Raw genomic sequence first — 27,316 nt, forward strand, 5'->3', positions numbered from 1 at the left:
CTGACCGCATCCTCTTTTCAGGATTTTTCATTTCGGAGGCAAAATCACATTTTGGTTCAGTTTTCGTTCAGGAATAGTGGTTCAATCTGGTCCCTCGCTCCGGTTTTTGTTTCGACTCCCTGGTGTGGGTCACCACCACCACCAGTGATTCACCACCAAGGGGAGTGAGCTTGGGTGGGGGGGCCAATGGGACATTTGGTGGTGCAGGGCCCACGCCAGCAGCCGCCTTTAAGTACTGTAATGTACCCTCCGACACCGAGATTATGTTGTTAATACACATTTTCAGGGGGCAATATGCAACGTCACCAGATGTCCTTAGTACAAGTAATTTGGATATTGTCCAATCGTTAATGGTAAAATCCAGCAGTGGGTAGATTCTGGCTGATTAATCTTTCAACAGGTTACACAAATTAAGTAATGTAGCATGTTTTGTGGCATTGTAGAAACTCTTTATGGCAGACTTTAATAAAACAAAAACACATTTCCATTAAACATTAATAAAAATTGCATTCAACCACACATGCAAAATAAGATACCTTCATTTACACATTTATATAAAAACAGTACAATCAACATCATCACCAACAAAAATAATGATGTTCAGTGTGCCATGGAGGCAATATGAGCAGAGACACTCTTGAGAGGTTTGAGGAGAATTCAAAAGCGATGCAGAACAAGCTGCCTCTGTTCTGTGCAGTCATTGCATTGAGTCGTCATAGTTAAGTGTAACTGACCAGGAGTAAAAAGGTAAAGGCTCAGCCCTGCAATTGCTTACTCAGGCCACGATTGGTAGAAGGGCCTCCACCAGAGGAAGCTCTAGAGAGCCCCATCTAGAGGGTATTTTGGCCTACTCTTCTACGTTTGCCATTCACTTTAGAAGAGTTGTTGAGTATCCACACTTTACCCCACCACACACGACCTGCTGATGGATTGTGGTGTGCCCATTTACACTGACGGGTGTACAGAGGCGGCGTGATGTATGAAACGTTGCCGGTATTTCAACTGCCGAGCCAGGAAATTGAATAAATAGACGTCTCGATTGCCAGTCCAGGGTGCTAATAATGACACAATGGTCGTGTCCCATCGAGTGTTCCCACATGCAATCTCGAGGCTTTTCGTACACAATCAATGCTTTCCAAGCAAACACTTTCAATGTAATCGCATCTTCATGGATCCCCTGTCAAATTAAAAAACCAAAACATCCGTTCTCTTTGTCCATGCGGTAGCTTGAAACCGAGGCCGAGGTCCTGCCATCATTTTCCAATTTGCTGCCACAGTCCTTCGAGTGACCAAGCCACGGCAAAGAGTCGAGTGTTGATTACCTCCGCTGTGCCAAGCTATGAGTCGTCGTCACACATGTATCTTTTAGCCACACCAGCTACTGCATCTAAGAATTGATAGTAGTTGTACTTTATGTCATATTCCATGTCGTACCAAAAGTTCACTGAGGAGAAAACACATTTTGAAACATGATTACTGAAAGGTAACTGCTTTGAAACAATGGGTTAGATTATCGTTGCTCAGGCTAATTATACATATGCAAGTTATTCATATATATTCGGTTTTCAATGATAATTTTACAATTCAACATTTAACTATCAAAATATATGTATATAAATTCCACAAAGTTTTTTCCCTATTTTGTTTCGTGATAATAATTTTTATGTTTTTGGGGGCGGTGGAGCAGTGGCACAAATGTTAGCGCACTGCCCTATGAACTCGGTGACCTCAGTTTGATTCTTGGTAATGGCCAACATGCGTAGATGCGGCGCAACATATGCGTGTTTGTAATGACTGCTTTTAAAGTTTAGTATTTTGTACTTCCCCCGCACCTCCGATTAGCACGGTTGGCTACGTACGGTGTGAAAGAAATTCAACACACATACATACGACTGTGAATAGTGTTGGTCGTGCCGTACCGGCGATGCAGCCATGCGACTGCTGCACGTGGTGGAACCAGAGGGAGGGCAGGTAGAGCGTCTCCCCGGCCCGCAGGGTCACGTGAATGGCACAGGCTCCAGAAAACTCCGGGTACCGGCCCAGGTCAGGCTGGAGGGGGTTCACGGGGATCCACGGCACCTGGCGGGTGCAGAGGGGGCAGGAGGGGTGTCCTTGTACTGCCGGGCCCCTGAGCTCGGTTTAGTTGAGAGCGGTGTGTGGAATCATTGGACATGCTGGCTCCTAACACAGAAATATATAATTTCCAATACTGGCTCAAGACCACCAATGAAGATGAGTTATTTGGTGTGTTCATTTGAGCTTGGGAGAAACTTTCACTTTGAATGTTTATTACAGTAATAATTTATCCATCGAGGACATTTTGAAGGAGTGTTTTGCACATGGGACGAAACTGGAGTACTCGGAAAAAATACATGCACGTGAAGAGCCAACATTCAACAGTCGACAAAAAAGTGTTCACGATTCCACTTGCTATACACTGTTATTTCCTGGCCACCGTCATAGCCTCGTAGGATTGAGAGCTTCACAACTGCAAGTGGTACAACAATGCTAGCCTTCAAAGTGCCATGCTCATGATATGTAACGTGTTTTTTGTTTACTGCAGTACCTTCTCTGCATATTTTTCATCGACAACTTCAAAGTCTCCATCCTCACGCTGTCTGTACGTGGCTGGCTGGTAAAACTCTGCAGAGAATAAGCACCAAGCTATGTGTCACGCAGCCAAAACAAGATGAACAGATCAAACCATTTTATAAGAGGGAGGAGGGGTGGGTGACGTTCATGAAATAATTTTAAAAAGTGGATGAAGGCGAAGGGTGGTGATTGTTATAAAGTGACAGGTATACCGTATGGTATGAAGGGCCGGTCGGTAGGAGGGAAGAGAGTGAATTCCTTCTCTCCTGATATTACGCAGTACAGATTCTCGTAGTGGTCCTTGTGTACTGAAAACATGGGCATCTTTATAAGAACCAGGCTTCAATCATCAACACAATTACTGTCATCTTTAAACCTAGATAAGCAGGACTAAACACATCATTGTAAAGGTATATTAAATACTGCATTGTTTGGTTGGGCAAATTAAAGAAGTAATATGTGTGAATTCGAACATAAGGCTTGTTTGGATAACCACTGCTTAAATTGCACTTAGGATGGTAATGATTGGATTCCACTGTGCTTTGTTGGCAAAATCGGAACTTACAAGATGTGACGGCTTCTTTCTCCCCAATCCAAAAGTTTACAGCGTCAGGCTTCTTACCTGAACATAAACAAAGCAAGCGTGAGAGTCAATGACAAAATTCAAGCAAAGGTAAATAAACATCAGCATGTGCACAATGCAATTTGAACAAATGCCGGACTATAGTCAAACACAATATAGGGTGGTCTATATATGGATATTCCACAAAAATAATGACCAATGATAAGAGAAAACAAACGTTTGGCAAAACCCGGTCCCACAGGAACTGCAACAATATGAATTCACATATTTCATCTTTCAACATCGTCCTCTGTAAGACGCGGTATGCTATGAAGAAAGGCCATTGCTCGAAACAGCCATTGCCAGTATTTTTGACAAATATGCTGAGATTTCTGTAAGATATGGGGATCCATAACTCTCATAATGTTCAATCACACTTTGAGAAATTGTAAGAGGGTCAAAAGAAAGCACTATCTATAAACGGTTCACTGTATATACAGAACATTTTGTTAAATATAAATGTGAGAATACACCATGCCCCGTGAAGGGTATCCTCATGCCAGGTGTATCCGACGAATGGCTGTTAATTTCACCTGCATCTCGATTCTCAAAAATTGACACATCGGCAATGTTAACACCCGAGGAAAAGAATAAGGTTCGGCACTCACCGAATGCCTCTGATGCCCATGGGATATCAGGTTCCACATCAGCCAGAAGCTCCTGGAACTCGGAAGTGAGATTGGAACATTGCTTCTGAATGTAAAATACTCCACCTTTGTCTGAACAACAATGCCCAGAAACACATCACAAATGTGCCTATAAGGGCAAAAGTAACACTTTTACAAAAAAACAATATTGCCTCCCTAAGAGTAGTTTCACGACATACTTTGGGTCTTCTTTTCAAGGATGTCCAAGAATGCTCCAAACTTCATCATTCTCTCCTCTGGCATTACGAAGCGATCACCAAGAACCGCATCCGCATAGCCGTTTGGTGTAACAGCCACGCTCACATCCTTGCTGCCCATGACATTCCTTGATGGTGTAAACATGGACAAGGGAAACACCCACCACATATTACTTATGTGTCACACCATTTATAAATGTTATCACCAGAAACACACACTCCTACTCAACTTCTGGAGCAACAGCTCATAGTTATGACCGTGGTCTAATGAAAACCAAACGTGTTGGTCCCATTTCGTTGGCCTTTATCCACAAATGCAATATAAAAAGGCCAGCTTTGTAAAACCTAATATATTTTTGTATCAATATTGTGACAAGTTTTGAATATTTACAAGTAATATTTTGTGATGTTTATTTTGTTTTAGTGAAAGGAAAAACGCAGGGAAAGGCTGCAACATTGAATGACCAAGCATCAGAGTGGAGATGCAAAAAAAATGAGATGAAAATTCCTCGTTGTTGTTGCGGTGCTGCTTTAATCGACGACTGAGGTTGTTGTCCTTACCGCAAGTACGCGGGGCTCCACTTGGTCAGGGCTGCCCAGTGCTCCGTGGTGTGCCTGTAGATCACGGGCCGGTTTGGTGTCACCCACTCCCGGAGAAACTCCAGAGGGCTTGGGGGCCCATCCACGTATTGCACGCTGCCATGCAGATACAGATCTGGCAAACACGCCACAGGGGTCTGAACTGGAATATTTGTAAAAATATAATGCATCTCCAGTGTTATCCCAATTACGCTATCGATGTTTTGGCATGAGATAAAGAATCAATTCATATAGTTTGCATGCACGTAAGTGCAAACTCGCTCCATGGAGAGGGTGGCCCACGGAGGCAGATATCACTGAAGCACTTTGGAGATCTCTTCATGTCACCTCTGGTCGACGCAGGAGCGGGCAACACTTCCCCATCCCGCCCCGCTCCAGTGAGTCATGTTCGTCGCAGGAGAGTAACACTGATATTTATGTTTTTAATTCTTACAGATATAATTTAGCCAAATTATATGTGCAGCACCAAATGTAATGTGTTGTTTTGTGCAGTCCTTGGTTACAGGGTTGGGGCCATAATTAACGACACTTGAAAAGCCGGTTCACTCAAAGTGCTCACTTCCACCGTCCGAAAAGACGACCACAAATATCATACATACGACATCCGTTATCCCTTAACAATAATGAGCATACATATGGTCTACAAAACTACACACCAGTACGATATCGAATACAGGATACGTCTTACAAACACGTGTTACTGTACTCTACATTCAAAGTACAATGCCGTTTCTGTAGGTTCCACTTTTATTTCTAAAGTGTGTAAAATACAAAATTAAATATTATCCAATTAGTAAACAGGAGGAATACATTACGTTTTAATTTCTACATGTTATATACACACACACACGTTTTACATACGGTTAAACATGCACCAAAACAACCCCAAGTAAATGATATATAGCGCGTGATTACGGTTTAAAAGTTACACCACGCAGATAAAGTAAAACTGGAATCGTGTCGTGCACGCCGAGAACATTAATTGGAGGTGTAATTGACGCTCAATACCAACAACTGTGACGAGTGGTGTTTGACACTCTACACAGTGACTAAACTCATCGTCATCGCAGTTATAAAGGAGTTGAAACGCACCCCTTGCATCCACAGACACGCTCGTCAACGCCTCGTGTAGTCGCCGATGCATTTCAAGTGTAACGAACCGACCGTGCAGCGTCTGGCGTGTGTATCCCACTTTGTAAAAAGGGGGCTGATGTCAGAAATTAAGAGCCGGCTCCATCAGCCCCACTGGTCTCACTCGAAAACACGTGTGCGTCTCATTCAAAACTGTCCGTGCGAAAACGCGAGCGCACTCCCCGGACAATAAAAATTGGTTCCGCCCCGAGTCAGTTTTCATTTCAGTTTCATTTATTGTTGTATAGCCCTGTGAGCCATTCGGCTCTTGAATCGGGTGCAACCGCAACAAACAAAAATATGAACAAGAAAACATCTTAAAGTGACTATGTGCAAACAGAAAATCCAAGAAAAGACAGCAAAATATTGCAGTCGATCTCTCCCTTAAAATGCCAGAATGGAATTAGTACAGTCGTTAATACACGTCTTGCAACCCTTATACATTTAAAAAAATTACAGGCGGGGTAAGTCAAGCGGAGTTGAAACCCTTCCTTTAAAGCATGCTGAGAAGTAATTTTAGATTAGATAAAAAAACTCACTTGTATTGGAGAAGTGGGAATTGCCAAATTTGCCAGTTATTTAATCACTATCGTTTATGTATTAAATGAAAACATTTCCACAGAGTGTGTGATATTCTGGGGGTAATGGGAACCTACTTCGTGTCAACAGATATTAAATAGACTGTAAAGGTTTCATTGTTAAAGTACTTTAAGACCAACGGCAGTTAACGTACAAAATCAACGGTAGGAACCACAATCAGTACCACATTTGTGCAGTAGATGTCGACATTGTAATGCGGTGATTGCTAACCACACTCCAATGACCGTCGTGGGGAAGTATGACAAATCCTTCAGGGTGTGGGGAGGTCCTCATCCAGCAGATGTTAACTCCCTCGCCTGGTGTACAGGAGGTCGTGGGTTCAATCCCGACCTGACGCCTGCTGCTGCTGCTGTGTGTTTGGAGTTTGCGTGTCTTTCTCCCCGTGGTCGCGTGGATTTTTCTCCGGGTCCTCCGGTTTTCCCCTCCACATTTAGAATCAACATCACGCGTACAGAGTCAGCGGCTGTTCTACATGACCACACGATGACGAGCACCTTCAGTGAGCCATCATTTGTGGCCAGGTCGCTTCTAAAAATAGAGTTACAGAGCTTAGTGGGCCTTATCTGGTATGCACAATGTAATGAATAACACTTTCCACTTTACACGATGCAGTTTTGCCATTCGCGTTTGATACTCTAACTTATAGTTTAAATTAACGTCTAACATTGACCCCGTGGCGGTGTCTGTGCATGCCTGTAATCCAGCAGTGTGGAGGCGAGGGTTGGTTGATGACACAACTGTTACGAAACTCGCTTCCCTGGGGCGTCGTGGAGATGTCATCTACCCTGGCTCGTCAGGGGATCGCGTGTTCCCCCCTCGCACGCATGGGGCTATCAGAATCTTTATTAACACAGAGGAATCCGATGAGCTAAAAAGCTTCTTTGCCACAGATCAATCAAGTCGGGGCCGGTCAGAAAGTTACAACAAACAGAACAAAATCACGATAGGAGTGAAAATAAATAAAACATGCTTCAAATCGCTTTAAACTATTGTCATTGTAGTGCGTATTTAATGTGGCGCTGCACTCTGATGTTGTAGGAGAAAACATTTATAAAAAAAAGTCGATTTAATTAAGTGTTGTCTATATTTATTAATAGTTGCGCATTTTGATGTGACGTCACATTTCCCACCCCCCCCCCCCTTGTCACACATCGTCAAAAATGTCTGTCCCCCCCCTAGGTGCGTGACGTCATTTATGGACGGCCCCTTAGTTCCCTTCTCAGAAGCAACTTGGCCACAAATGATAGCTCAACAAAGTGGCTTGTCACGTGTGAATGTATAGCAGCCACATGTAAAACACTCAATACTCGGTCGATAACACCTGAATATATCGAGGACCGCAGAGCCTGGGCAATGGTTGACGCTGACTCACCGCGTGGCAGAGAGAGAGAAAGTCGTTCCCTCTCTGCCAGTAACAACGTCACATCAGTCCTGCGGGGTTGGATCGCTCAAGGTCGCTAATGCCAGCACTGCCGCGATCAGCGATTTAAATCCAGACAACCCACTTGTTCACATTAAAGCGCGTTTCTCCACGTTGAGAACATTTCATAGTTTTAATCTTGTAAAGAGCGACATGTATGCGCACTCTATTGATTTTAACTTAATGTAGCCAAGCTATCGCTTAAGAGCACGACGAAGGTTAAACGTGCATCGGTTAATTGGCACGTGGCAACGAGTTGTTTACAGGAGCATGACGGAGACCTGAGCCAGTTTGTGTTACGCAAGGGAAGCTTCTTGGAGTGACACCAGCAGCAGGTCGGGGTGGTGTCATCTCCCAGCACATCTTGCAGGACATTCATTCCCTCCAGTGACACTTGTGTGGGCGGCCCAGAATGATTTTTCTTCACCCCATGACTTCGATGTACACGCGTGTGCAGGGATACGCACGCGGGGCAGTCATTGGTATGTTCAAATTGAGGAAGAAGAAGCAGAAGCAGCAAACATGTTCCCACAGACACTCACTCAAGCATCGAGAGACCACACGCTTATTGCCGCTCTTGAAACCAGTCGTGACATGACAAGCGGTCCCTTGCTTGAGTCAATGTTAGTGGTTTTGTTGCTTTATATATCCCAATCTATCCCGAGCCTGTGTTATAATGATCGCTTCACAATCACTGCTCTCTTGCTGCATAGATAGGGGTCGAGGTTGCGAAGGTGGTGGGGACGAGAGAGAGAGAGAGTGGCCGAGGCGATGGATCCTGGTGGCTCGTACTGCGTGTGGAGGATGAAGAGTTGAAGCCACCTGGCTCATTCTCCCGGCACAGCCCAGGAGCATTCTTGGGGGGCTCTTGGTTCGACTGGCCAGTGAGCGTGGTGGCAACGCAGCTGCACGTGGGGCCGCTCAGCTGCCCAAGGCTCTCCGTCACGCAGGATCCATAGCCTCCTTGAATGAGCGAATCCTCGCCAGAATGTAGGGAGACAAGACCCACAGAGCCCCTCCCCCATCACCCCCTTTATAGACTGAACACACTTTTGGAGCAAGTGCTGTGAGAAAGTACACGTGGAAGCCGGCATGCCAGCAGCACGAAACGTCGCCTTTGTCTCCCTCGTGGCGACGCTTTACACACCGCACCAGGTACTCAGTTGTGGCCGAGTAGACCTGGTGGCGGCCCAGTACCGGTTCAGATAATCGTGAGCGTGAATTGAACTTGGGACGCCTGGTTCGTAACGCGGCGTGCTAACCGCGACAACGACCGCTACTCACAAGATAAAGGCGCTGCACACAAACGCATGGGCCAGCTCATTCAAGGTACAAAGTCTGCTACGAGTCAGAGCAACTTTTGATCTGCACATAATGTATCCACCACGCCCGTGCATGTGCACCAAGCTGAGTCAATTAATTGCATTTTCAACTTATCACAATGAACCCATCAGCTGTTCTCCTGCACATGATTTCAGCTTGAACAATGGGCCAATCTCCGCTCTGATGTCGCATGCAACCGCCCGTAACGATCGGATGCTTAGACACCAACAAGCAATATCATTTGGATTGATATCGCCCAGTTGCTTCCCCGACTCCAGTCCTCGCGACCCACCACCACGCTCTCAGTCTTTCCAATTTACGCGCCCATTCAAATGTTAAACTAACTCGTTCCACGCTGCACGCGCACGATGCTTGTTAAACACGTCCGACGTGACGCTGATCAGCAATTAAAGCTGTGGAATACGCGCACACGTGGAATACGCGCACACGTGGAATACGCGCACACGTGGAATACGCGCACACGTGGAATACGCGCACACGTGGAATACGCGCACACGTGGAATACGCGCACACGTGGAATACGCGCACACGTGGAATACGCGCACACGTGGAATACGCGCACACGTGGAATACGCGCACACGTGGAACACGCGCCACATCGAGAGCTCAATCGTGATGTGAGTCGGCTCCATTGACGCAGGCAGAGTTCATTGCTTAGCGCGTCACGCGGGGCACGTTTAACAATCATCGGGCGCGTCGCAGTACGGAACGAGTGAAGTTGTCTTTGATTGGGAGTACATTGGTACACGCGGAAAGGAGTAGCGTGGTGAGTCGAAAGGAGTTTGGGAAACCTGTAGTAGAGGCAACGGAACCGAAAGAAACATGGTTTCTTATTGACCAGGGACAATGACTCAACGGCACCAGATGGCTGGGGGGAGGGAGTTTCATATTGGTAGCGACGGAAAATAATACACGACCTCTTAAAGGTTGACCGGAGGCTACAAAAGAATGCATGGGTTTCTGTAGTGGAGACTGCGTATGGGAGCAGGGCGAGATCAGAGGGGCTCGGTAGGCAGGGGTGAGTTTCACGAAGTGTGAAATTGATCAGGAATTGGATTGGGAGCCAGAGCACGATTTAAGTCTTCGGTGCGATGTGCTTTCATTTTTGGTTGCAGGTGAAGAGTCTGGTAACAGGATTGTAGGGTTGAGGGATTTGAAGAGCCCGTGAAGGTGAGAGTTGAGATGGGGAAATTGTAGAGGCCATAAACGAGTTTAATCGTCGAGTCAAAATGTCATAAAAGCATGGATGAGGGTATAATTGGCAGCTGGGGGCGGATATGAGGTCTTCGACAGAGACATGAGATGCTGTCGAGATGTGAAAAGGGAATGAAAGCCGAGGTTCACTGACAACGGAGCCCAGATTAGCGAGTCTAAGGGTTAACACCATTAGGCAGCGTTACATCAGTTTTTCATGCACGCTCACAAATAAAGTATTACCGATGGTTGACTTTTTGCCTCGGAGTACTTCTGTGAGTTCTGTTGAAGACTTTCTGCAACATTCCGCTGGAACGTCTCACCCACCATCGAGTCTGTGCTGCCAACTCTCGTCCTCGTGGTCTGCCATGGTGCAACGTTCTGCGCTTATCGAGGGCTGGCGAAATGGACTTTGATAAATACTGCGCTGCTGCAGTGCAGAGCATTTATTTGTTCACCGCTTGAATCAGTTTAAAATGCCGTACATCACCTTCATCCGCACGTACATTTTTACCTACATAATTTTGCCCCATGTTTACAAATAAAAATTATAGAAATGTTTACGGGTTAAATCATAAAATGCTAAATTTGTATTAAATTGGACCAGTTGGCTATGCACCTGAATCTCGAGATTACCTGTCCACATTCAGATATCCCTCGATTTATTAAAGGGATACGTTTTTTGCAAAACATGCATAAAACGATATTTTGTAAATCGAAATGGGTTTTCCGATTAATTTAATACAAAATATGTAGGGATGTGTTTCGGACAGTCATTCGAACTCGCCTATATACACCTATGACTTTTCACAATACGAAACAAAGGAACATGGATATTAAAACGAATGGAATAATTAAAAAGGACAATGATTAACCTTTGCAGGAAACTCGCCAAAAGATCTGCATGTTGTAATGACTGGCGCAGGTGACGTGGAGGCGTCACTGTTTTGCACTGTGCAGATACCGCGACTCTCGTGGGTAGATGCCGCAGCCTCTCCCCCCTTATGCTTCTTTTTTGATCTCACGGCGCATTTCGGAGTGACATTTCGTTCGAGCAGACTTTCGATTTCGTTCATCGAAAAAGTGTCCGTAATTTGTCAATCGCGTTCACGCGAATGTTAGGTAAACCGAAGACCTGCACAAGCGCTTCGCCATTGGGCAGCTATGACCACAGGTCATGGATTGATTGGGCTTCATTCGCTCACATTTTATTTAATCACAGGTCATGTGTATTGAGACCCACGTGACGCCAAAACTCATTCAAATCCAAAGTAAGAACAATGAGGTGAAGCCAACAGTAATTGCTGCTTTATACAAAGTTTTATTCATGCTATTGTCTCCACAAATAAAAGCAATCATTCACGACATATATTGTTACATGACTCACATTATAGCAATTACATGCACAGCAAAATTAATTTAACTGCGTGGTCCTTAGTTTTGATCTATGAAAACGGCAAGGTGATAAATACACGGAAATTAGCCAAGCATTCTGCAATTCAGAATGCATATAATGAAACCGCAGGTTAAGGATCCCAAAGATAAATATATCTCCCAGAATGCTTTTGTTCAGATTAAATATGCTTGTATATCATTTAGCGTGCTAATCCTAAACATACGTTTATTATCGAGTAATAGTTCATTATGCTTACTTCAACTCTATACGACTATAAACTGGCGTTATGTCAAACGATGCTTTTGCATATGCATAAAATTGATGCATTAATTTTGCTCACTGGCTACGTTGTGTACATTAAAACAATTGCAATACTGGACTGTGACATTCATCTATTCAACGTCCATAAGCTCTGCTTTCCAATCTGAAATTCCAACACTCCACACCAAATTCTTCAGATGTTTCTTGTGTCCAACCTTTAAAATAAACAAAACCTGCACTTCCCTCTACGCATTACATTTACACTTTCAAAATCTCCTTCGAATTAAACCACTGGCAACTGATGTCAACCGAGTTTCAAGGTTCACGCCATGAAACACATTCTACCACTTACAAATAGTTCATAATTTAAACATCTAATGGACACAAAGACACAAAAAGACAAAATGTAAATTAAAAAGAACTTGCAATGAGGCATATTTCAACAAAAGTTATTGCACATTAATAACGTGGAATTAATTTAAGCAAATACCACTTGACATCACAGCACAAATTAAACTGCTAATATGTAAAACACGATAGTGCCACACAGCTGATTAGACCCATTTCACATCAACATAATTTTAATTTCGTAGGTCGTGGCTAAATTGCCCAGACTAAAGTCTACATCGAACCCGTTTACCACTGCAATGTAAATCTCTGCTTCAATTAGTGTGGCCACGTCAATTCAACGGGAGACCCAATTTGAAGCATTAGTTTAAAATGTTTGAAGAATGTTTGTAACAGGTTATATGGAGCATACTCCGATACAAATAAACATCTGCAAAATAATGCCGACATTACCGCAATCTAACAAAGACAATAAATATAACATGTAATGACCCCATTGTGTTCCCATTGATCAACTCTGCCATAATACTGTTCCATTTGCAACGGTTTCAGTTGATAACATCTCAATTGAATCTGGTTTAAGTCGCAAATCTGACAAATTACCATTAGTTCTACAGCTGCTCACTAATTTTCTAGTTTTAACAAAAGTGTTTAAAAACAAATTACGTTTTATTAACCATGTATTGTATTTCATAGAAACAGATAGAAAACAACGAAAGTGACATGAACAAATTAAAATGGAAGCCAAGTGTTCTTTTTACCGAAGTGTTATACACAGACGTGAAGATTAACTGCTTGTTAAGCCCTGGTTTTTAATATTAAAGGTACAGAGTATATAATTAAGTATATGTCCTTTGTGAATTGTTGTTTCTTTGATGGCTATACAGTAGCTCTACTGCATAACATCGTTGATTTATTACCGCAAGACGGCTGACCACCGAAGATGTTTGTATTCACATCTCGCCATCCACATATTGTACTGCAATCTCAGAACAGCCAGACTAAAACTTAACAGCTAAGAAGCCTTTTATGAGCACATTTATTATTATTTATTTAGCCAACCTTGCTTTTAAATTATACTTGCACTGAAAACCACTCCAAACGAACAATATTGAAATTGTGCGATTAAGCAGATGGAGGGGGAGGGGGGTTCACAAGCACTTGCACCTAGTCAGCTCAGCAAGGATGAGCAATGCAACACTGACCCGCGATCAGCTTGGTATTGTTACAGAATTAACGGAGACAATCTTTCGGGGTCTATTTGTGGTTTCTTCACAGCAACGTTTCCCAAACTATGGTCCTCACTCTGCACCACAGTACGCCTTTCCACGGGCACAAAGCACCTCAGTTCATGTACAAAATTAGGTTGTGACAAACGTCATGCATATTCTTGGTTCTTTCGGTAAAGTCACGTAGAAGGGAAATCATAAATTAATAATACAATAAAATTCTCACGTTTCTATTGCAACACAAGCAATCATCAGGTGTGAAAACCACAGCAAGAACATTTTTGAGAATCTTAGTTTAATTTGTATTATTTTATTATTTCCCTTCTACGTGACTTTACCGAAAGAACCAAGATGAATCCCTGCAGTCACAAAAGCTTTAAATCGAAATTTAAACGTCATGCACTTGAAAAATTGCCTTTTCGAGACTGCCAATTCAAGAAAAACAAATGTGTGTGTATCACACATGACGTAGTTTAGAGTGATTAGAACATAGATATAACGTGTGCATCTGTGTGCATAGCACATGGTATGCAGTGCACCGATTCAAAGGAAAAGTCTCTCTACCCTATCCATGGTGGAGTGGTGGCACAGTGGTAAGCACCTTCAATCCAGGAGTGGACTGATAAAGGGCTCCAGCCAGTAAACAAAGCAAGCGGTGGGTCGTAAGAAATGGTTTGCTAAACCCTATGATTCAGTTAAGCACACTGATGATGAGTGTTGTGGTATAGCAAAAAAAAAATCAACACCGAAGGCCAATGCTTAAAGAGCCACATCAAGGTGACATGATGAAGCCACATGTGCCAGATGGAGGTTTCTTTGCTACAGCCATCAGCGTGTGTGGCAAGACACAACTGGGGGATTCAGTATACAGTACTTGAAACATGCATGTTTGTTTAAAAAAACAAAAAATATAAAGAGTTGCCCTGAACTGTTATTTTGGCACTGAGCTTGGCAGTCCAGACCTGATTTAGCTTCTTGTTTAAACACAATTCATTACGTACAATTACAATTCAAGATAATAATCATAACATGTAATGTAGTATTACCAACAGCTCTTTCGTAGATAAAAAAAGAAAAATACTGTGAAGATGTTGTTCTTACATATATACCAGTTATATAACAAGCAGAGAAGCGCACACACACACACGCAGACGGCCATGCACTAATATTAAAATATCTGCTCTATTAATAATTATGCCACCTATGTAACACGTTTTCTAACCTGGTAACAAAGTTTGACTTTTAAAAGCTTTGATTTGTAAAACATTTGATATCAGTAAAAAGGGGAGCATTGACAATCAATAGCTGGAAGGTTGGCTCCATTTCCACAGGGGTGAGGGCATTGCCACTCCTGCCTCCATCAGTATCACGGACGTCGGGAATAATCATCAACTCTACTCGGTGACAGACGGCACCGATCACACTCGCATGGGAAGGAGGACAGTTGTGGGTGCAGCTGTGCCCTTCGCTGTCAATGTGCTTGCTGTGAAGAGTAGGGCCGGATTAGCACCTGCTGCTGGAATGGAGCCAAGTTAACAGCGATGGCATTTTGAGATGAGTGACTTTGCTTCATGTGTGGGTGTTCCAGGGCACGACAGCTTACGTAGGACACAGCACTAAAAACAAACAGAAACAGACACACAGGGCATCAGCATCAACAGACTTGAAATGTGCACTTCTCATGAAGAACGTTTGATCCATCGGAAGACTATGGAAATTGAAGTTTTGCGTCGCATGAAAATAAATAAAACGGAAAGAATAATGAGAGAATGTTTGATTTACTGTACTTTTATATCTGGCCTAATTCCACTGCGAATAAATTAAACATGTACGTTTTAAATAAATATTGTCAAGTGTTCTAGGAATCTCCCGTAATGACACTTCTCAATCCCATTCACACTGTCCTCACACCAAAAGGAACCATCTAGTGAGCATAGGAATGAACCACTAATTTGATATGTCACAATTATCAGTTGACATGGAGCTCTGCCACACCAGTAATGGCAAATATTCATTGAATTATCCAATGTTCAGAGTATCCAGACTGGATAATGATCAATTACGTCTGTAAATAATGCATTCCAATATATTGTCAACATAACACATCCATTCAAAATCTTAAATGTTACTGGGTAAAACGATGCTCACTATCATAACATAATAAATACAAGTGTAACAAATGACAGTACAATGTTACATTTCATTGTTTGATAAATTAAAACTGTATTTTACGAGTTTACCATTTAAAACAGTATTTTTTTAAAGTAACGATTGAAATGATACTATACATATTATCCCTGGATTAAAAACCTAATCTTACACAACTCTGTACAAGAATATAGCCTTCTAAATTAAGGTTTGTTTTAAAAATGACTTAATTGAAGGACCTCCATTTAACTAGGTTAAAGCCCAATTAAGTCTCTTTTGGCAGGATGATCACGATTTCATTTACCAAACAAAATCATGCTAAGCGACGTTGAAAGGTTGTATCATTACCTCAACCAACAACTCTGTAAGGGCATAGTGTAGCCTTGGATGCAGGAAATAGCAGGCAATCAACATAACATTACCAACATTATAACACAACCCCCAAAGCGCGTAAGATGGTAAAGGAACAAAACGAGGGATAGAAAAAATTGCACGCATATTTAAATAGCATAAACTAGGGCAAGCACATCGATATAAAATGGTCTCATGGTAAAGGCCTCGACTTTTGCAACGATTGCAGACGATTCGTGTTATCAAACCGCAAGGGAGCTCATTTATAAAAAAAATATCATATTCCGTTTCATGAAAACCTAAGCCCCTATTCAGCAGACTTCACAAATATCATTGAACAATGAAGTTGAAAACGTGCCAAGTATGATTATTTATCTTTAGATTTTTGGAACACGTTATCAAGAAGATCCCTTTGTGGAATATTGCATTTCAGCTTGTCTCGTTTCTTCAAAATTGTCCGATAAGCCTCTGAATTAAGCAGTCTTATCAAACTTATAACAGACATTCTCTGATATGGCAGTTCCAATACCAATCCAATAAATTTGTACATTAGGTACATTTCTCAGTATTAAAAGTTATTTAGTGACTGCCGCTATTGTTCACGGTTGTGTAAAAACGTTAGGTAATGACCCCGTCTCGGACAGCAATTCTGTGGTTCAATGGCAAATACAAAACTACATCACCTCTCTTTAAAACTAAAATATGTTATACATATCTAACTGCGTTAAAACAAACCTAGGCATGGCCTTAAATTTTAAAATATTTCAAAGACCAAGAATCATTACGAGGGGTTAAAAGTTAAAGCGCCGCACAGATTTGATAAAATATCTATCTATTGCTGCCATCTGGCCACTTTAATCCAAGCCTACAAAACTTTGTATTCCAAGCCAAGCCAGTCTTCCATCAAAGTACTAACTGCTTAGTCAGTCACATGAATAAATCATTGAGAATTTCATTGGGAGTGTTTCAGCAAACATGTTTAATGCTATTGTGCATGAACAATTTAATTCAATTTTGGGTACATTTGCAATATTATTAAAATTGTGGGTAGAAAATATTTTTTTTCAGTACCACATTGTTGAAAAATGACATCAACTCATCTAACATCCTCACTATACTTCTCTGCAGCTATTAGTAGTAGCAATGTGCTATCAGCCTGGAGCCTTTGCTGCTTATTATCTGAAAATAAAAATCTAAAAAAAACGTGTACACATTCATCTTGAAAACAGACAACTACTGTAGGTACACAAAGCACGAGACAAGACAAGTCCACAGGGCTTAATGAGCAAAGCAACGATGAAACGCATGAAAGGTCAACAGAAATCGGCAGCACCCCTGACTTGCATTAATAAGCTGTTGTTCATCAGTGACTACATTTTATTAACAAATTTGCATTCTCAAATGCTTTTCAAGGGCTGGACTTTCTTCTGTCTACATCAACACTTATGACGCATAAAGAAATGATGGCAAATTGTGATTGGAATCAAACAGCACTGGCCACGATTAGCTCTTCACCTTGACAGAATGCGTCGCTAAAGCAAGGCAGGGGTTGCAGACTTCCGTCCGTCAAGGTGAGAAATGGGCTGACTGGGACGGGGTTCAAGGTGACGCAAGCGGACACACAGCTGGCTGCTACCAGCACGTCAACACACAAACCTTAGGGCAGGGCAGAGGTACCACAGTGCCCTCATGTTGTTCCGCTATCACATGACTGCTAACGTGGCATAAACAAACGATACTGCGAGTCAAACAAAGCGTCACAGGAACTCCGCGTAACGAGAGGCGAGGGTTGCAAGTTGCGAGATATTACAGCACAGCGTGTTAGTTAAATGGGAAAACAAACTGGTCATCGTGATCAGACTTCAGAGGAAGCGGTCATTGGCAAGCAACGCACAAACCGTGCAAGATCACGCCAGTTTGAGAAAATGTCAGTTGCCCTGTGGACATTGTCAACTAGCTGATATGAAGAGCTTCAAGACAACATCTGGGAACAATGGCATCTGGGCTGTGATGGAGTGTTTTCCATGGGATGTTTTGATTTTACTGGCAAGAGAGACTTCAAGTGGGGTTAGAAGAACAAGGCTTTCCAGGAAAGGGCATTTTAATGCAAGGACATGAGTGCGCATCAACAGGAAATGACCACCCATTGCTGCTTCATTTATATAGAGTATAATTAAACTATAATATGTATAACCAGCAAGCTCAAGGTGAATGCAGTGGTGTTATTAATGTGAGTGTACAATATATATCCAAGATAAAATGAGTAACACCTAACAATTTCCGTGATTTATTCATCCAGCTGTTGGCCAAGATGACCATATTCTGTCTCCTTGAAGTGCAATTATTGTCGAGTTTTTTTCTTTGCTGTTTACACGTTAATAAAGAAAGAACGTGTTTAAAAACATGTTTGCCTTCGTTTCACATTAACTGTGGCTTGCAGAAATGTTGTCCATGCAGGAGCCTTCATGACAATCCAACTCATCCTGTTCAATACATGAAGGGAAATTCCAGCGGAATATAAAAACAAACTAAATCTCAGCGCTAGCATAATTGATGATGGTTTGCAGCTGACACAAATCAGCAATATGATGAAAGAGATTATTAATAGACTGCCATCTCCGACAATTATCTGAAGGCAATATACTTAAATAGCTCAAAAGCTAAATTATTTTAACATTTTGCATCTTTGTCAATTTATTAAATCAATCCATCAAGCACCAACATAATTTGATTATAAACCTTCATGCTAGAAAACAAGATAACAAATGACCATCATGGGATGCTCACCTTTTAGAATGTAGTCGGTTAGCAAGCTGGGAACTCTGTCACTGTCATCCTTCATTGCTTTCAAGACTGTTGGTGGCATTTGCAATAAAAAAAGAGCAATCAGCATACATTGTTTTCATATTAAAAATTCAAAAACTCAATAGATTTCTGGGGCAGATCGCATGACAATGTTTTCCTTAAGCTATATTTTTTGTAAGCAGTTTATGCTAATCTGAGTTGGATAAATTAAGTAAGACTGTATATTTGTAATTTCCACATTTGGAAAATTTTCACTTATTTATTGAACGAGTGAGCTTAGAGACACTGAAAAAAAATGCAAAACATATCACGGGGAGATTTAACATCTGCATATAAATAATGTTCCAGGGCAAATAATTGTCTGCAAGGAAAACAATTATCGAGATGGGTATGAAAGACAACCACTTTCATCGCCGCGTTCAAGCTGAAACCGCATTGACAGCAATCATTTTGTTCGCATTTAAAAGGTAGAACTTGTTGCATGTGGCTTGAAGCACACATTGTAGCGTTTCCCTCTTCAAATTATATGAGAACTCTGCTATCAGTGTCATGTCATGAGGCAAGGAAAATCCCATTCAGAACTCTCTGTACCTGCAGTACACTCCCCCCCCTTGTGTCAAAACGGCCGCACAAGATGACACCGCAGAACTAATTCAGAAATCTATTTAATAGGCGTCTTCATCCACTCGAGGGAAACAACTTTTAATGTTTTGCAAAGAGTGTTCTCTGCAAGTCAGATTGATTTTTCGTGTGCAAAGGAACATGCCAAATTACATTAAACATCTCATTTAAATTAATGATTTTTTTTCAGCATCACCGACTGGATTAGCACCCAAGATCTAAGTGGTGCTGACTCACAGGTCTGACATGGCAATAGCATCCCAAGCCACATCATCCCAAACCGGTGACGCTTCTCTTTTCCACTGCACAACCGAGCCGTGCCAGGGCTGTGACGAGTGTGCCCAGCACGGCTCGACAGGCGCTGATTTGTTTGTCCACTGCAGAACAAAGCCGCTCACATCGCACGCAATGTATGAGTCAAGAATCATGTGGATGATGCAGTGATGCTGCAGGGTGCCGCGGTGGCGAGATGTTAACTACCTCGCCTGGTATACAGAAGGTCATGGGTTCGATCCCGACCCTGATGCCTGTATATTTGGAGTTTGCATGTTCTCCCTGTAGTCGCGTACAATTTTTCTCCGGGTTCTACGTTTTTTCCCTAAACATTTAGAAATATTCGTTTACAGTATTTGGCTGCTATGTAAATTTCCAAATAAGCCATTTCGTTGAGCTATCATTTGTGGCCAGGTTGCTTTTGAAAAAGAGCTACATATCAAAAAGGTTTTAAATTGATGTTGACTGACTACCGTCATGTGCAATGAACATGTGGTTAGCGACGCACCTTGCCCTGCTTGGCCCCACCGAACCAGATTCAGATTACCACGATTTGGCTTCGACTCGGCTCGGCATAGCACAGAAAATATTCAGCAGGAAAACCACCTGTACCGTGTGGGCCCAGAACTGGCCCGGCCCGGCTGTGCTAGTGGAAAAGGGGAATTGGCCACCTCCACCCATCCATGCCTTACTCTTAATGAGGACCTGCAGCTGCTGGACAGATGGTGGCTCTTCCTTGTCTTCATACGGGATCACGGTCGTCAAGTACTGTTGCCATGACACACACACACAAGGAAACCGCACAGTGAGAGCATTCACGGCTTAATCACATTGCCCTTGCTCTCTTGACACAAGTTAACGTTTGACAAGTACAAGGCCCGGCATGATGGTGTGTTTTGCGGTAAGAGAGTGCAATTTAAATTGGTTTCATCACGGACATCCATTATTGTTTTAAACAAAACAAAATGTACGATTTTACAAAATTATTGGGAAAAAAACGTGTTGTATGTTGTCTACAAATACGAAAATGGCAGTTAGAGAAATGCATTATTCTTTCACGACCCAAAAGTGCTTTTTTTCAATTTTATAGTGCGCACGATAATGGCCAATTCAACAAAGGTTACAATTAGCATAACACACTTTTAAAAGGGCCTGCTGAACCTTTGTAATTAACGTTACAATAATTACAAAATAAATAATTACAAGCTCGAGCACAGCACAAAACATACTATTATGTCCAATGAAGCATGTGTGCAGCTCAAAACATGTATAAGCATCATCAAGATCACTGCAAACAGGATGCATCTCGGATGCATGGCGGTTTGTCTTTTCATAATTTACCTTTCATCAAAAATTTAAGCACTGTAGGCAATCCGCCTGTGTTTTATAGTTTACAATTATGACCGTGTAGGCCAGCCAGTGAAAATACATTTATATTAGTACTTGCAAGCAAACCATAATTGTGCATCGTGCGTTTGACACAGCTTTGTACAGTAAGTGGTTCCAGAGTGCAGCACAAGGTAATGCTATATTGATGTTCTGCCATAATTGTGCACCATTTTGTAGGAAGCCCAACCAAAACAATATGAGACCATTTGATTTATGGTGTGTTCATAGTACAGATTGGGGTTGACTGGTGGCGCAGCGGTTAGCGTACCGCACTGTGACACTAGCAAACCTGAGTTCCATTTCCAATCACGGTAACATGAGTAGCAAGGGATCTCAGAACTGGTCCCAACCTGTACTGAAAAGCGTGGTGAAGTATTGTTTAACAAACCTTATGACCAATATAGTATCAGGCAGTCCTTCACCTAACAGCGGATTGACAAAGGGCTGTAAATGTTATACATTTAATTTTTTTTATTATAGTGTAGGGGTCTTACGGAGGAAATATGTGTAGAGCTGATATGTATGGGATCCTACGGGAAACTAGCACAGTGGGCGGGGCTACGTCAGTGCACGGGCAGGTGCCCTCTACGACGTCCGCGCTTCGGACGTTACGATCCCCCGGGGCCCCACCCCTCAGGGAGGAGGATGTATAAAAGGGGAATGTATCGGGGGGCTCGGGAGTGTTGGGTTAGCTAAGAAGAGAAGACGGAAGACGTCCTAGATAGAGCCCTGGTCTCCCCCTGGTACGCCGTCCTTGTCAGGACCGCGCAGGCTCGAGCCAGTGGCGTGGTGCCAGAGCCAGTGCTGGTCTGGACTCTGAGTACCGGGCCCGACTGACCAGTGTCGGGCCAAGATAGCCTCCCCTAGTCCACGAGAGGAGGACTCTGAGGCAGACTAGGGTTAGCTAGGAGGTGTGTCCTCAGATAGACGGGTGAGGGGGCCAAAACCCCCTCAAGTGTGTATGTCACAACGTTTGGTGTAATAAACCTCAGTGTGCCTCAACCCCGGGTGTCGACCTGTATTCGACGGTACTACAATAGCACCAGTGATACAATTCATAAGAGCTAGCTACTTCAAATGGGCAAGGAGCTTTGAGTGGCATTAATGGACAAACAGCGACACTCCGGAGAAATGTTTCTTGCACTTCAATCCACAAACTACCAGACATCAGATTTCCATTTTCACCATTCAACAGATGCACAAAATAAATTACCTAATTTACTCCTGAATGGAACTACTGACTAACATGGAAAAGCTTCCCAAAGGAAATATATAAACCATTGCTATGGAGCAAGGATGGGGAACCTATTGCCAACAGGCTGGATATGGCCTGCAATTTCATTTTATGTGGTGTCTATGGCCAACTGAGACGTACTTTAAAATTGCCTGCAAACAATATTCCTGCATCACTGAAATAAATATTTTAAAACAATACATGGGTTCTGGAAGGGAATTTTTTTTATCTGGACAAATTGTTTCTAATCGAAATGCATTCTGCTCCATCATTGCAAGAGCCTCAGAATTTGCTGAGGTATGTGTATATATACCCAAGTTAGTGATACTGCTATAGAGCTGGTTCCTGAATTTAGTTTTGGCAGTGAATATTTCTGGAGATCGGCGGGGAGCTCAAGCTCGGATGATAAGTAATCTACTCATGTTTTTATGGCCAACACAACACCCTGCATCCTCCAAAAGTAGGAAATCTCCGACATCACCAAGCTCAGCCCATCACCTCCCATCCAGCAGGACACACGTGGGGGAAAAAAAAGGGTGAGTAATTTTTCAACTATTTTGGTCCTATCCAATGAATTGAAAGAGCAATTGATCATTTAATTATCCAACTAGCCCTACTGTAGCATGAGTGCCACGATAGCGAGATGTTAACTACCTCGCCTGGTATACAGGAAGGAGGTCATGGGTTCAATCCCGATCTTGACACCCGTATATTTGGAGTTTGCACGTTCTCCACGTGATCGTGTGGATTTTTCTCCGAGTCCTCCAGTTTTTCCCTCCACATTTAGAATCACGCGCTTAGGAGTATTTGGCTATTATAAATGTCCACGTGATAAGCCGCTTCTGTTGGGTATCATGTGGCCAGGTCGCTTCTGAAAAAGAGCTATACAGCTCAGTGAGCCTTACCTGGTAAAATAAAAGTTGTGAGAGTTATCGTCTTGGTTCTTTCGGTAAAGTCACGTAGAATGGAAATAATAAAATAATAACACATAATAAAATAATTCTCGTGACGTTTCGGCCACAACGCAAGCAGCCATCCTCAGGTTAACAGGTCTGTCGAGAAGACAGTCTGAATCTCTGTCTTCTCGACAGACCTGTTCTCCACCTGAGGACGGCTGCTTGCGATGTGGCCGAAACGTCACGAGAATTATTTTATTATGTTTTATTTTTATTATTTTATTATTTCCATTCTACCTGACTTTACCGAAAGAACCAAGAAGATGAATCCCTGCAGTCACGAAAGCTTTAAATCGAAATTGTGAGAGTTAGTTATAGCTCACTGTGCCAGGCGCAATGGTCCCCTTGTCACGGCGGTGGCTTGGCGAGGCACCATTGCTTCTCCTCTTCTTCTTCATGATGTCTCGGAACTCCTTCTGCTTGTTCTGCACCTCCACCAGGGCGGCGATGAAGCTATTCTTCACCTCCTTCTCGAACTCGAGCTCGTCCCTCAGTGCAAGCTGCTGGATGAGTTCCTCAGAAAACGTGCGAACCGCTGTCTCCATGTCCTCCAGCATCTCCATGAGCCGGGCCACAGACAGGCCCTTAAGCGCTGTCAATGGGCAATGGGCATACGTTAGTACTCCGCAGGCACAAGATCTATGAAGAAAAAAAAGACTGTCTTAAGTCATGGTGATGTTACGACTGATAAATGGTTGAGTTCTGCATAAATGTGCCAATGCTCTATTGAACACGTGCTTCCATAGCACACTTGGAGAGCATATTCATGGCAGGGCTCGACAACAGCTGAAGTCCATCAAAATGTGAATCAGTTGTGAAAACAATGTATGAGCGGAAACTTATTACAGCTGGTACAGTGCATGAGATAGAAGTGGAGCTTAACATATATATATAGTACTCTGCCTTAGCATCCCAAGCACTGACTGATACAGTACACCCAGTGCTATATTTCTTTTTTGGAGACAACCCACGGGGAGGGCTTGACACCTGGCAAACAAAACAAATGCCCGCAGTGCACATGGGCTGGAAACCGAACCTGTGTTTCTGGAAATAAAGAACGAACAATCGGGTCGAGTGAGCCACTAGTTAAAACTCACCGTCAGCCGGCGCACCCTTGTCAGACACGGGAGACTGCTTGAGAGCTGCCACCTCCAGGGAGAGCAGTGAGAGGCGGTCGGACTGGCCTGGTGTCGGCACACCCTCTGGCTCTGGGTCTGGTGACTCCTGCATCATCTCCTCGAGCTCCTCAATCACCTGCCACAGAAGACGGCGCACGTCGAATGAAATCCACCATAATTGGAGTGCTGTCAAAAGTGTACGTGGGCCGGTCAGTGTCACAAGAGACCGGGGCCTCGCTGCTACTCTATTCCCCAAACATGTGGGTTGGTGGTTCGTGAGGATGGATGGTGGTGATTGTGTGGGGTGTCTAGATGGTGAGACAGGCTGGTTCCTCTGCTTTGTGGTGTTGCTGGACCTTCCCTCGGACTCTTTACTGATACTCGGGATGTTGGCTGGTTTCGTGCCCTGGTATGTACATGTGGGTCATCAACTGCCCCTCCTTGTGATGTCCTTCATTTGTTGTTCTTTCATGTCTATTATATCTATTTCCCCCCGATCTTTTCCCCTTTTTTACCCCTGTCATGGCTGTCCATGCATTTTCCGTGGTTTCTGTGTTTTGTAAGAACCATCGAAATGCCACAGCATTTAAGCGCCCTATGAATGCGACCCTTTATCTTTAAAAAGCACGATTAATCCACGAACAGATGGCAAAGTTCCACCCCTACTCAACATGGAGCACGCCGGTTGCTACAAATTATACAAACTTGGTGAGTCTAGTAGGTTTGTCAACAAAAAGTGAACCCCTAAACATATGAATTATTCTTCATATGGCTCGAGGCCTTCAGTAGCATCATCCCAGGCTACCTGGCTATCTGGGAAAATAAATGTAACGCAGCGCATCACTAAAATTGGGGTGGAGGGCAATTAAAGAATGTCACCCAAGCACACATCATGATTGCCTGATTAACATTTCAATGCTCACCGTGTGTAGATTCGGCAATACGTAAGCATATGGGTAATTCACGGTAATAGAATTGCAAAAGAAATGTTGGCACAATTGATACCATGAGGGATTTTAGCTCTTTTGTGTCTTACTTATGCATCACATCAAGCCATCCCGTAAACACATTTAGAAACGATAAAAGCCTAAATGATGCTACGTTAAATAATAAGTATTAGGTTATCTGTCTCGTGCATTCATTTCATTACCAGACAAGCAACCATATGTTATTTGCAAGAGTTAAAAAGGGTTTATTTGCTTAAGCTTTTATCCCCACTCCACAACAGGCCCATTTTCTGGCACATTCATAGGCAAGTGAGCCATCATCGTATGCCAGACACATGTAGCATTGAGGGGGGGGGGGGATTTCATCAGGCCACAGCTGTTGTCATTGGCACACCACTGGGTGCTCAGCGATGACTAAAGTAGAATGGATTTGCCACCATACAGCCATTGGTGTCCACATTGTTAAGCATGAGCTGCAGCTTAGCAGAAAAGGAGGGTGAATTTCACATTTGGACATATTGCTTGCAAAGTGCAGTAATGGCCCTGTCTCATGCAAGGACGTTGCCATTCAAAGTCGGGTGGAAAATCTAAAACAAGACCCTCTTGTGATAGCTCCCAGTGGTAATACACTGGAGTAATCTCACAGCCCCTGCTTACGCTTTCAATATTAAAATCAGTCCGTAGTTCATTAAGAGGAACTTGTAATTAAATGTATCCTCTAATGGGTATTGGGGCGTTCTCGCCAATGACACGCTTGCTGCCGCTGCTGCGAACGCAGCAATTCATCTGGCTTCTCATTAACATTTCACCGCAGCAGCAAGAAATGCTGGAAACCATGGAAACTCGGATATTTACATTCACTTAACATCACCTAATAAATGCATTTAAGTCATTAGTATGTACATTAGAACAGACTAGGAAATGTTACTTGATAGCGTTTGTATCGCAACATCATTTGAGACAGCAAGATTTACAAAACCGTAATCTTTGGTATTATTCTCTTGAAGCCCTCTAGAAGGGTTGGGGGGGGGGGCACCACATCTGGACTACAACTCTTGGTGAGCTGATAAAATTCAATTTAATAAGCAGGAGTGGAGCCTTGCTCCTGGGGTGCCCCCCTTTAACATTTAATCAGCATTGCTGCTGCTCCCATGAAAAAAGACTGCAAAAGGCACAGGCAGTAAATCTAGGTCACGGATGTGCACCCACTTGGTAAAGGATTTGAATGGGGAAGATAATGACTTGCACACGTGGCCAAGCGTTAACAAGTCCTCCGTACCCTCGTGCATTCAAATTAAAATCGGGCAAATGGACGCATGATGTACATCTGTATGAATGACAATGATGTTCTGTGCAGAACTTGTCAGACAAGACAGGACAGTCCAGGGCTGAAGCAATCACAAGGGCCACAAGGAACAGCTGTTATAACATTTTCAACAAATTACCGGCAGGATGGCGGGACCCCGGTGATCTATTCCTCTCGCCGAGCTCTACCCGATGCGCTCATCAAAGTTTTGTTTCTTCTGCGCATTCGTCCTCGCTGCTGCTGCGCTTGGACATGACAACAGAATGATCCGCGCCAGGCGGGTCGCGGCGCTTGTGCACGGTGGGACGGAGTCGCTAAAAATTAATTTATTACGATTTTGACCCCGGGGTCCCGCCATAAGATTCAAATATCAGAGCCTTTATTTTATTGAGTATCTGCAAATCGAAATGTTTCTAGTCAACTGAATGACGAAACTCTTTGGAGGATTGGAACAAATCATGTGCGAGTTGCCTACGCTTCAAGAGTTATGTTGAAAAATATGCTGTTTTCATGTATTTTTTTCTTATGTTCAACAGCAATCTTTAAATAACTTGCTATATATTCATGTGTACAGAAAACTTGCTTCA

General features: G+C 43.0%; 2 protein-coding genes across 3 annotated transcripts in view; both read right to left on the reverse strand.

The window, feature by feature from the left end:
* Window positions 1–427: 427 nt before the first annotated feature.
* Window positions 428–5,936, reverse strand: JMJD7 (jumonji domain containing 7). Of its 2 annotated transcripts, none has more exons than XM_078602222.1 (9): window positions 5,751–5,936; window positions 4,620–4,773; window positions 4,041–4,186; window positions 3,823–3,933; window positions 3,158–3,214; window positions 2,805–2,900; window positions 2,567–2,643; window positions 1,920–2,079; window positions 428–1,444 (listed from the first exon to the last, which is right to left on the reverse strand). In XM_078602222.1, the coding sequence occupies exons 1-9, from the start codon at window positions 5,800–5,802 to the stop codon at window positions 1,338–1,340; spliced, it is 960 nt and encodes a 319-aa protein (XP_078458348.1). In that variant the 5' UTR covers window positions 5,803–5,936; the 3' UTR covers window positions 428–1,337. The 2 variants fall into 2 exon arrangements, with proteins under 2 accessions (XP_078458348.1, XP_078458347.1); XM_078602221.1 differs by having other exon boundaries at window positions 2,567–2,664.
* Window positions 5,937–11,648: 5,712 nt separating this feature from the next.
* Window positions 11,649–27,316, reverse strand: part of LOC144723454 (fasciculation and elongation protein zeta-2-like) — a 35,040-nt gene continuing 19,372 nt past the window's right edge. Inside the window, exons 4-8 of the mRNA XM_078602224.1 lie at window positions 24,456–24,612; window positions 23,682–23,950; window positions 20,472–20,547; window positions 18,868–18,933; window positions 11,649–15,197 (exon numbers count right to left, since the gene is read on the reverse strand). Of these exons, the coding sequence (XP_078458350.1) occupies window positions 15,181–15,197; window positions 18,868–18,933; window positions 20,472–20,547; window positions 23,682–23,950; window positions 24,456–24,612 (585 nt within the window). The 3' untranslated portion in view covers window positions 11,649–15,180. The remainder of the gene's footprint in view (window positions 15,198–18,867; window positions 18,934–20,471; window positions 20,548–23,681; window positions 23,951–24,455; window positions 24,613–27,316) is intronic.

Source organism: Lampetra planeri, chromosome 18 (assembly GCF_965212315.1).
Source record: "Lampetra planeri chromosome 18, kcLamPlan1.2.h2, whole genome shotgun sequence".
Lineage (NCBI taxonomy): Eukaryota > Metazoa > Chordata > Hyperoartia > Petromyzontiformes > Petromyzontidae > Lampetra > Lampetra planeri.

Excerpts from the sequence above, each read along its gene's own strand:
- JMJD7 (XM_078602221.1), bottom strand. The coding sequence starts at position 5,802 with ATGCATCGGCGACTACACGAGGCGTTGACGAGCGTGTCTGTGGATGCA. Across the intron at positions 4,774-5,750 it reads CGTGTCTGTGGATGCAAGGG|ATCTGTATCTGCATGGCAGC; the intron begins GTGCGTTTCAAC and ends CGTGTTTGCCAG. Across the intron at positions 2,665-2,804 it reads CCGGCCCTTCATACCATACG|CTTGGTGCTTATTCTCTGCA; the intron begins GTATACCTGTCA and ends CGTGACACATAG.